General features: G+C 39.6%; 1 protein-coding gene across 1 annotated transcript in view; it reads left to right on the top strand.

Moving 5' to 3' along the window:
- Positions 1-12238, top strand: part of ANO4 (anoctamin 4) — a 203454-nt gene that overhangs the window by 164869 nt on the left and 26347 nt on the right. Inside the window, exons 17-18 of the mRNA XM_069003919.1 lie at positions 6282-6364; positions 11690-11830. Of these exons, the coding sequence (XP_068860020.1) occupies positions 6282-6364; positions 11690-11830 (224 nt within the window). The remainder of the gene's footprint in view (positions 1-6281; positions 6365-11689; positions 11831-12238) is intronic.

Raw genomic sequence — 12238 nt, forward strand, 5'->3', positions numbered from 1 at the left:
TCTAGGTGAGGGGAGTCCCTCACAGAAGTAACCATGCCCAGTCCTGCCTTGTGGTCGCTGCCTTTGAGGAGACTGAGGAGGCTGAACATGCCTGCCTACAAAATATTGTAGCCCCTCTCTCTTTCCTCTCTTTCAACTCTGTTTGACACTCATGCATCTCACTCTGGTTAGCCTCTCCTTCCTCCCCCTCCTTCAGCATCACTGTCGGACTCCCAGACCCAATTCCCTCCAGCAATCTCTACACCAGCCTGCCAGGACTGAGAAATGCACTGCCCACCCATGCATCTACAGCACCTAAGGCCAAAGTGAGATAAGAAAAAATACAATAGAAGCTGCCCCCTGCATGATTTGGCTACTGGAGAAGAGACTATAGGACAGCAGCTGGTGTGAGAGCTTTCGCCACCACTTTTGTTGGCTTGCACTGTGCTTGTGAGCTGGCTACCAAGAGGGAGGGAGGGGCAGCACCAGGAGGAGGTGTGAGTGTAGGGTATGGTTGGGGGAATGGGGCAATCCTATGGCTCTGCACAAACCATACTTCCTTAAAGACGACTTTGCAGAGGAAACAGTGAGATTATGGAGACGTTTTACATGGAGATAGGGCTAAAGCAACATTCGAATAAGGGAAGTCACACTTTCCAGGGATTTTCTGGTACTGTATTTAGGAGTTGGCTTACTGCCTGTGTTAAATGGGTTTTCAGTCTGCAACAGGCCTATTGGCAGCTGCAGGCCTTGCCATCATCACAGTAAATCATAGAGGAAGAGAAGAATCAATGAGAGTAGTTTGGTTGTGGAAATGCTTTTGCTGCCAGCATGAAACAACTGGCAAGCACATAAAATATTGGCTGTGAAAAGTTCAGCCTTCCAGATGATCCAGTTTGACAGACACTAACATATTAAATAATTATGGCAGTGCTTTCATAAAAAGAGAAAAAAAGAAAAAATAAAGGCAGATAGAACTGTGCTACCTCTTTAGCCAGAGTTTACACACTGTTTTATTATTATCCAAAGTATTTTCTTCACTGTCTTTAGATCCATTAGTAAGCTCCCATCTTGAGAGAGAAGCCTCAGCCATTTGCTTGGGAGGTTCAAAACCAGGTGTGGTTAGATTGGTCTTTCCATGAAGCGGTGATCTGTATGGTGCTTTCCTCCTTTTACTCTAAAGACCTCTTTAGTTGATGAATTAAGAGGTTTGCTCCCATTTTAAATATAAATAAAATGCATCTCCAAGTGATGAGCAAACTGCTGTGGCAGAGAGGAATTACCATGACAAATACCAGCAGGGGCTGCTTGATTTGTGGAGCAGCAATGAGCCTGACTGTAGGGCTCTGAAGCTCAGGGACCCATCTTGTATAATGCTTCATTGTGGCATGAGTGAGACCCATCAAAGGTTGGAATTGTTAAGTGCACCAGAAGATATTGGAATAGAAATACACTTTTCTTCAAAAAATATATTGACCCTCCACCTTACTTATTTAGTTTCTGCCTGATGTAAGCAAAGAAGTAAAAGTAATTGATGCAATAGAAAAAAGTATGGTACTTACCAAAGTATATCTGACAGCCACATGACTTAAAGCAACTTGCATTTTTAACTGATGTATCAAAAGACAAAAGGTAGCCTCCCTTCAGTGCACTTCAGGAATTCATTAGTAGTTTGTATAAGGTTTTCGGTATTGAAGGTTTTGTTGAAAGGAAATACCCTTTCAAACTGATTGAAGCTATAAATCTCTGTGGTTTATAGGAAGAAGTAAATCCCTGTAATCACTAACAGTTTTAAAGATTTTTTCATTGGTGAACAGATTGTCATTTGTGCTCACTGAGATGTGATCATCTCAGAAGCTGGAAAATAATTTTTTCTTTTAAGAATCTCTAGTCTTGATGACATTTTCCAGATGTTCAAAACTTTCAAAAATAGGGAAAGAATATCATATTTTGTGTTTCTGTGCTCGGGGGAAACACCTACACTTTGTTCTTTATGTATGCCTTGAGAAATGTTGGGCTCTGTGATAAAGTAGCTCCCGTACCTAAGAAAAGTTCCTCTCTTTTTACTGCCTAAATGAGATTCTTACCAAAGACAGAAAATGAGAGAAAGATCTCAATTCAAACTAAATGTAGACATTCAAAGTGAAGGAAAAAAGTAATTCTGATTAGAAAAATCTAGGTAAATTTGACACTCAATTGACTGTCACCATGTTTCAATAAAGCCAGATGGAATTGTAGATTTTGCTTTTCAAATTGAGGTACTGGGGAAACCTATTGCAAAGATGTTACTGTCTAGATGTTTCCTGAAGGTCTATAGCAAAATTCTGTAACTTTTCAATAGGAAAGTCCAGCTATTTATCATTTCTAAAGCATTGCTGGAGACAGGGTAGGCTGGTGGTAGCTTCTCTCTGTGCACATCTTTGGGGGACTAAGGGATGCAAGAAAAATCCTTTTTGAAATTTCTTCCTGTGTAGAATGTTTCCTTTGATAAAGGAAGTAGCTTTAGAACACTTACTGAAAGGCAAAATTGGGAGGAGAAAAAGAGGCCTGGCATGAAGAGTTTAACACTTTTTTCAAGCAGTAAGAAATGACAACATAAAACAATTTTTTTTGTATGTATCTTTTAGTCTAATAAAAGATATTACTTTCCTACAAATCTTGCCTCTAGCATAAAACATTCACATTCATCTGCTCTCTGAGGAGATAGAATTTAAGGATGTTCTTCAGCAATACTCCTGGTTTATAGAATATATTCTAGGAGTCAGGATGGATATATTAAATGGTGCTCTGAAATACAGTAGAGAGAGGATTTCTGAAAGAAGGTCAGGATAAAGCTATTTGCTACAAGAGGCCATTTGCATTATGAGATAAGATCACAACTTGTTACAAAAGCATCTGAGGAAATGATGTTAAGACAGCTGTTTGTACAAGTGGATATTGAGGACTCAGCTGCAAGGTTGAGCTCTGAAGTAGTACAAACATAGTACAGAAAAAGGTAGTAAAAGACCTGGGAGCTAAGGCCAATGAGAAATTCAAAATTCCAAGCAGGAATTTTGGAGAAAACTCGGTATCTGGTTTAAGCACACAAATGGGAAAATACAACTGTGTCCTACTGAATTTCAAAGTCAGAAAAGAATGCTGAAGTTTGTATAGAGTATTAGTAGTTAAAATTACAATTAGAAAATAAGCAGAGAAATTTGAAAATGCAGTATTTTTAGAAGACATCAGTAGTACAGTGAATCAATCAAAGATGGTTATTTATAGCACATTTTAAAATATCTAGCAAGGGAAAACTTTGTACTGACCTGAATAGAGGGAGGAAAGTGTAACACAGTGAAAGCTAAAACAGCACTGTACAGAACATCACATTTGCTACTTAACAATTAGAAAATAACTTTCTAAAGGAGCTTCAGGAACTGCACATGCTTACTCTGACAGGTGCTAAATATGCTAAACATAATATGTATAAATTCCTCACTCCAGGTGTGGGAAAAACAAGAAAGAAAATAAGTATTGTTCAACAAAGATGTATCTGAGAGGTTTGTGCCTGGGACTCAAAACACCTACTGGAGTTCTGCTGCCAGCAGCTTTTTGGAATGGAATCAGGCTTCTTTCTCCTAGGTTTCCAAAAAGTGCAGGACTACTTGTTAAGCCTGTACAAAATAATTCAATATGAGCTGATAGGACAGAAGCAGTTCTACCAGAAAAAAAAAAAAAATCAAGGAATGAACCTTGTGGTGGTTCAGCAGCAGCGGAGCCTCATTAGCACTTAACTAGTTTTGCTGATCACAACAAATCATACTGCAGTTATTATAAACATTTATAGAAACATTATTCTCATGGCTCTTTATTAGACTAAAATCAAAGTGGTTGTTACTTGGTATAACATAATTCCAGCTTTCAGAAAAAGAATTACATGATATATGAAAATGCCATCAAACCAAATATTTGCTTCCTTACACATGCTTTTGATACCTTACCTTGTCTGCTTGTAGTGTTCATTTCCTAAATATACCTAGGCTGCACTGGTTAGTAAAATAAAACATAATTCTTACTGTCTAAAAATCAACTTTTGCCAAACTGATGCCAGTACTCAGTATCATGTCCCATTTTTATCAATATGCTGCAGTAGGGCAAACAGATCATTAAGGAGGTGCTTTTATGACTGGATGTGGAGCATATTGCCAGACTACTGTGACACTGTTACAGCTGATACTGTGCTAGCTCATGAACAAAGAGGTTTATGTTCTCTGGTTATCAATCTGCTGCTTTTCAGTGAGCAATAAAGGAAAGAGCCAAATTTCACAGTGGGAGAGGAAGCCTCTCCATTGATTTCTGTTAGCTTTAGGTAGTTTCTACATCCTTTACACAAAATAAATTTTTAAAACCCCTGTAACTATAAACAGGCTGAGTATTAATCTTCCAATTATGAGCATATTATGTTATTACTGTTTCCTTGATTGTTCTTTCCATCACAAAATGGAAGCACAATTGTCATGTCAAAGGGGGAATTTCCTCAAATCCTTTATATTCGATTGGTCTGTCAGCACTGCAGAAAAGCCAATACCTTTGCATCTGATCACTCTGTCCTGTTGGGGTGACTCTCCACTGAGCTGCCCACTGGATTAGAGGATGGTTTGACTGACTTGTTCAGGGACACAAACCGACAACAGAACGGAGATCCCCTCCCGGGTCTTCACGCTTTTATTCAAGTGTGTTGCCCTCTGCTGGCAACTGCCAGCGCCCTTGAAGGACTCACACCAACAGTTTAGGGGATAGTGCTCTTTATTAGTATACACGCTGAGAGTAGAAAACTGTGACAGGTTAGAGTTCAGAGATTGACAGTGATAGTATCTGACTGCAAAAATGTGTTCAAAGCAGTATCTAGACAAGCTGTAATCATCAATCAAACCTAGCTCTAGATGATCATTCAGCAAGCACAGCATACAGTTCTTACCCAATAGACATTCCTTTGGGGGAGGCGACAGGTTCAGCCTGTCCCCTGATCCCAGAAGTTATGATGGAGTCTTCTCTAACTTTTCGCCATTCTTAGCTTACTTTTATACTATTTGTTTACATTTAGGTGGAGCTTGAGTGACCCTAATGATACATACCTTTGTTATTGATAGGTGTAAAATTCTCTCACTTCTCTCTTAAGGATATAGTCAATAAAATATGGAGTGCATGCCCATGCATGAGTGAGGGGTGGTCGTACCTTGAAGGCGGGTAACTTTGGGATGGAGGCGTGTGTTAATATAACAGTTAGGTTTTAATGAACCAAGTTCATCCAAGGAGAATGATTTCACCACAGTTGCTGGCTCAGCAACAAGACATTTTCTCCTGTCTCCCCTGGCTGACAGATGCTATGCAGTTTTATCAGCTGCAAAGTAACATCAAGTTCCCCTCCCTGCAAGGGTTACATCAGAGCCTGACCTCTGAGTCTCCTTTCTGCTCCACCCTCCATTCCATTCCCCTTAGCAGGTGCTTAAATTTGCAGATTGGGTATATGGGGAGTCATGGTGGAATAGGTTTCGGGCATGCCAACCACATTCCATCCAGGGAGCAGCAACTGTATTTTACCCTGTAGTGTCCATCCTGTTCTAACTTCTGTTAGAATGCAAATATAACGTTCCAGCTTTCTCTAATTTTATTCCCAGTCATCTTTCCATAGCAGTCATGTGCAGGCCTGTTAATCTATCTTGAACTCAATCAATAAGGGCTGTACTACAAAATGTTTATTATCAGATATAAATGCCACACCACATATACAAACTCTCATAGTGTAAAAAAAAGGGGTTGGATTAAAAAGGTGTAAACCAGCAGTTCCCATTTCCCCACTAGTACTCTACAGATTTTCATACACACTGGACTGTACTTCCTGTGGCTTCTGGTTTCTGTGTAATGTAAATGGTCTTCAAAGAAAGAAAGTTACTACTTAATATACAACAGCCCCAAGTAACCTTTAGCTTCATCAGAAATTTGCTTTATTTAGCAGTGACGATTCATAGGAACAATTATATTCTTTGAGAGCCCTCACTTGGTTGGTTATAAATTAAACATTCTCATTTAGCACCAAATGAAATCTCTAAAGCCTCAATCACACTTGAAGCAAGCAAGCTAATCCTTAGAAAGCAATGCTTTTTGAAAGCAGTTTAGATCATCAGCATGATTTACTGTTCAAAGGAACCTATTTATGCAAAGAAATGAAAATAATGTAACAGCTTCATTCAACAGTTCTGTGATAGTCATTAACATTTTCTTGACTTAAAAACAATTTTCAATCTTTTTTCTACTTGCTCTAGCTACTGTTTTTCTGGAGTTTTGGAAGAGAAGGCGAGCAGTAATTGCTTATGATTGGGACTTGATAGACTGGGAAGAAGAAGAGGTTTGTATAAAAACATGTACTCCTTCATCTTTAATACAAAATTATTTGGTTGAAAATGTATGGTTTCATTTTGCATTTATTTTCAGTTCATTCTTTAAATCTTTATAAACTATGAAATAAGGATTTTTCTTCTCAGATGTTTCCTCTGGAATATAAAGAAACTTTCTCCAGGCTAAACTGTTCTCTTTTTTCACACTTTTGGTAATCTAAATTAATTTGAGACATTTTGGGGGGAAAATGCACTATGGGAGAAATGCATTTTTATTTTGGAAGCTGGAAATTTTTGACAGCTCAGGATACCATGAATTTTGGCAAATGAGCTTTGTATCTATTCTTTTAGTTTGTCACTGAGAGTATTGATGAAGAGAAAGCCTTTTGAGGCTTGTACCAGCTTCTGAACATTCAGGTACTGGTTATCTAAGTGCTGTGGAGAGAGAGAGATAAAGAGAGAGGGAGAGAGGACTTAATTCATTCTATGTTGGTAGAGGAAAACCCCTTAGGGAAGAAACTAAACTGCAGAAAACAGCCTTAACCTTTTCCTCTGGTGGTCACTGGAAAGAAATCATATGCTCTTGGGACTGAGAACTGAGGTCTACATAGAACTAGAAGGTTTTATTATGCAGGAGAAAAGCAAGATTCAGTGAGTGTTGCAGTAAAAGTGCTCCTCAAGTGGGATTTGGACATACAGGTGTCTACAAATCTGCTCTCCTTAGTCTACAGAAGCTCTTGGACAGCAGCTCCTGGAGAGATGGTAAGAGGCTGCTGCACTGGTCTCAATGCAGTAGATCTTCTACATTGCTCCTTTGGTGGAAGATTTTCTTTTTTATAAATCTTGCCAGCAGAGAAACAGACTTCTGAGTTATGGGATTTCTGTCTGTATGAGGCAAAACAGTTCAATGAGGCCATGAAATGGTGCAATTGCTGGTAGGATTTTCTTTTAAATGCTTAATTGCTGAGAAAATAACCCAAGAACGTAACATGAATAACTTACACAACTGGAAATTGATTTCTTTATAACAACAGGAGCATTGTTACCTGTGTACACATGCAGTCCGTTCTTGCTCACACCTCAGGACTACCATCATATATATAGGAAATACTCTAATACTGATTCAGCTGTTCTGAGATTAGCAGCCTGCTCTTGCCAATGCTGGCAAGTCACAGAGGGACTGAGATAGCCCTGCCTGAGGTTCACATAGTGGTCAGGATTGACCTGCAGGGGTCATGTCTTCTCATGGCTAGTTGCAAAAAAGCCACTGCTGCCACTGCTGGCAGCTAAGGCAGAAGAGAGCTTCCCCAAATTGCAATTTCCAAGTGACAATTACAGCTCCCTCTATGTCCCTGGAAAGAGAAGGAGCCTTTAACAAAATACAAAAGTACAGTATGAGACCCTCTTTATGTTTTTCCCAGGAAGCCTGGTCTTGCAGATGTTTATAGTTGGGGATGTTATAGATCTTCATCTTTCACCACTTAACCTACCTGGATTTGGGATTTTGCTGGTTTATAAAGCCATCCACCTGAATCTTCTATGATCAGTTCATTTACAAATATTGAATTTCCTGGGTAAGGTTGTCCTTAAGTGACACTTTGCTTTTTTTTTTTTTGTAAGATATGTTTATATTCCTCTGACAGATTATTTCAGTTTGGCCTGCAGGATGATATTTGCATGTTAGTAATTTTCAGAGGATACCTGCTCCCTGTTGATATCAGCTGGTCTTTTATTCTCACACAAGGGTTTTTCCAGTAAGCTCTGTCAACAAGACTTCTGTCAGGTGTAGTGGTGATTGTACCTGCTCTAGAGCTATCAGAGCTGTTCAGTGCACCTCCTTACAGTTCTAGAGGGAGTCTCATAAGTCTCTACAGCAGGAGGTAGAAGTTTTTTCTGAAGTATGTTGTACCTTTCTCAAATAAGAGGTTAAAGATGCTCGTAGGAACTCATAGGAACTCAGCGGGCTGCTTCTCAAAGATTTGTGTGGCCAGTCAGTAGAACATCAGTATCTCATTGGCATTTGAGGCATCAGTTCCTCCTTTGTTCACCATTCAGTGGGATCCAAAGAGTAGGAGCTGACTGGCTCCCAGAGGAATCTTCTCTGAAGATGCTACAGCCACCATTCCCCACACCTACTGTACAGCTCAAGCATGTCCCTGCTTCAGGGTCAGCTCAATGGGCCACTGCTTCTTCTGCTTGAGCATCTAATGCTGCACTTTTCCATTGGAACTGCACTTTTGCCCTGAGAAAGTCAGAGGTTGGAAGCAAGTGTTCCAGATGAAGAAGTGTTGAGATCATTTCCCTGCTCTGTGGTTCAAAGCCCACCTCTTCACTTTTCCATTATCTTCACCTGCAAACCACAGGCTTTGCATGGAGACTTACTTCTGGGGGTGCTATAATTGTGATCAAGATTGAAATTTTCAATCTACAAATCCTTTTTCTACATCTGGAATATAGAGAACAATATTCTTGGACTAGGAAGAATCTCAATAATTTACCTGTTGAAGGATTAGATAACTCTTGGAAAAAAAAAGGAGAAATTTCATAAAGAAATTTAGAGTAGCTCTTCTAGAGCAAAAATATCTGGTGTAAGGCAATGCACATTAATCCATATTTGATACTCCAGAAATCAATATAATTTCTCTTATGAAAAAGTTGGAATTATCCATGTGTGAGAAGTGGGAAGGAAGGAGAACAGTCTGTTTTATGTAGGTTGAAAAAGACTCATCCTGTGGAGTTTGATTGTGAAGTTGTACATCAGTGAGAAGTCAATGAGAATTTGGTCACCATAAGATGAAATTTTTTCTCCTAAAAGTGCTACTTTCTAATAAAATCACTGCTAATTAAATTTCCTCTCCGCTTCCCATTCAGTTATCACTAGAAAAAATCAGCTGATTGCTTTTATTAGTTATTTCAAAGCAATCGATTAAAGAGTTCTAATTACCATTTTAAATCTCAAGCTTTTGATAATGAAGATTGTTACTTTTATTAACATTATGTGTCTAGCCTTTGCTTGCTTTAATTTTCATTGTCAAATTGAAAAATAAGGTTTTGCTACAGAGGGAAATTCATGAATTCCTACCAACAGTACACTGAAAAAAAAAAAAAACAACAAAACATTTATAAGACTTCCTATCACTTTGTTATCACCTTCCTGTTCCAAATGAAGAGACAAATAAATGAAACAATGAAGATGATGGAAAGGAGAATTGCACTCATTCAGATATGCAACCTTGTGAATTCCTCACCACTTTAGATTCTCATCCAAGAAAGGCATACAGTAACCCCTGCAATGTTCAGGCCCCTCAGTCTGGGGACATGAACTGAATGTGTTCTGGCTCTTTCAACCCTACGTATCTGGGTTTCCTGTTCTTGTAAACCAGGTGCAAAATGGGAGACATGGACAGCAACTGGGTCTTGGGTGGGCACACCACAAGAAACCAAATGCACACAGTTCCTGGCACTCCCAGATGAAATCAGGCTTCTGTTGCTATTTGTAGCACATTTTTTCTTTTTCTTCAGTGTCACCTTCTTTGTATCGTTAACCTCAGCCAGACACAGTACTGTTTACTTGCCCAAGCATTGCTGATTATCATTAAACAGATACGAAGTTTCATGCCAGAGTTTCAGATTTTTTTGGAGAATATCTGTAAAAATAGCATTTGCATTATTTGCATCAACTGGAGATTGTAGGACATGTGGATATGATAAGAACTTCCCTACACTGCAGATTGTAAAAGATAATCAAAACTTGGCTCAGAGAGAGGTGCAGAGAAGTAAAGGTTCCTTGCTGATGAGAAGCCAGCTGGCAGAGCCGTTGCACAATCTACAGTGTGCAATTCTCAAGAAGCCTGATTGACTGCTATCACACTCTGTCCTTTTTCATGCCCCTGGGCACACAGGAATGCTCTACCTACATTGTTCCTTTTGCCAGATTACTGTCTGCTCAGCCTCCTTCAGCCCTGATAGGGCAGGAACAGCTCAAGCAAAACAGAATGAGAACAAGGTATTAACCCTGCCTCCACAGAAACATGCTTAGCCTTTGTGTACAGCTTCCCTCAAGCACATAATTAGCTACATTGCAGCTAGGCATACATGCCTCTTTATTTGTTTTTATAACTTGTTACCAGGCTGCTGCATGAATTCGGAAATTAACTGTGTTGAGAAAGCATCTTCAAAACTTGGAAGAAGGAGAATAAGACACAACGTTTTTCCCCCTCCTCTTCAGGGGAATTTTTTAAAAAGGATGTAGACTTTTAGGATATCTCACTTTTATTCACATTCTAAAGATTTGTGTGAGCAGTTGACATTCACCTACTTCAATGCAGTCATTTAAGGTCTGGGCTTTTACAACTTTAGTCAGTCAGAGTTCAGTCACATGCGGTTGAAGGGTTGGAAGTGACCGAAATTTGTAAGCTGGTTCTCATCTGCTCTCTTGTAGCCAGCTGCACCATGGAGCAGCTCTCCAGTATACAGCAGAGCACTACAAACATTGCTCTAATGTCTGCCAGCCTTTGTGAGAGTCCATCCTCCCAGCCTGGTGCTTCCTCTCACCTCTCACAGTGTCCTGGATGCCAGACTGGAGTGAGGTGGCACAGGACACATGGCTCTTGGTGAACTGCCACGTGTTAGGGCAGCGGGGTAGCACTGCTGCAGGTGCTACTGCACCAAGGGCGAACCCTGTCTTCTGACAATGCTGTAAACAGATATAACCAAACCTCTACCCAAGTAATCCCCAGGTTTCATTTCACATGGGGGTTTTTAATGGCAAGGAAGGATTTGACATTGCTGCTGCTGAAAGTTGTTCCTGCTAACATGATTATGTTCCTGCCAAGTTAAGAAGTAATTGAGCAGAATTAGGTGGCATGGATCCTTCTTCAAATGCTGAGAAGCTTTTGCTGGTAATGGAAATGTAACCAAATGTCTAAGGAACAGCAATTAGGTTTGGAAAAACGAGGTTTGGTTGTTGGGATTTGTTTTGCTTAGTTGTACAATTACACTATCAATAGGATCACGTCAGACTGAAAAATTCTGGGGTATCAACCTTAAAATGATTTGTCTTGCGGCCACATAGTTTTGAAAGAGCATTATTTAGAGGAATAGCTAATTGGGGATTTTACTTAATACTTTCAGTACTTACTTTTATGGGTACAGTGATTTATTCTAGTTCTCATGAAGGAGACCTGATTTCCCAGCTCAGCTTTTATAGCAGCTGTGCCAGCTGCTGAATTCAAAGATGTAATTCCCCAAAACAGTGATCTGATAAAAGATCTGAAGTTTCCTACAGAGTTTTTCCTAGCTGTGCTCTATGTGAACATTATCTGTCTGCTCTTTAGGAGGAAATACGTCCGCAGTTTGAAGCCAAATACTCCAAGAAAGAACGAATGAACCCCATATCCGGGAAGCCAGAGCCTTATCAAGCATTTGCAGATAAATGCAGCAGACTCATCGTTTCTGCATCTGGAATATTTTTTATGGTTTGAGAACTTTTATTTATTTACCAGTTGAAAAAGAACAAAATATCATTATCTCTGCTAGTAGAGTAGGTAAATACTGGATATGACTGCTTGAAAGTGAAATAAGCTTTAGCATGTTTTCTGCAGGTTGAAAATTTACATAGCAAATCACTTGAGTTTCTGTCAAGTCCTACACTGGTTCACTCTTCACTAAATCTCACAGATAGCTAATCCCTTCCTTCAAGGCTACACCTGTAACACTGTATGTAGTTACACATTCCAGAATAGTGACACTGTCACATTTAGGCACCACCTTCAGTTGACTGAATAGCTCACTGGTAGCCTTCCCTGTGTAGACAGTCCAGAGTGATGGGGAAAGTTGCAGAAAAAGAAGCAGTTGTTCTTTGTAAACTTCACAGAGAACCTAAA

Source organism: Aphelocoma coerulescens, chromosome 1A (genome assembly GCF_041296385.1).
Source record: "Aphelocoma coerulescens isolate FSJ_1873_10779 chromosome 1A, UR_Acoe_1.0, whole genome shotgun sequence".
Taxonomy (NCBI): Eukaryota; Metazoa; Chordata; class Aves; order Passeriformes; family Corvidae; genus Aphelocoma; species Aphelocoma coerulescens.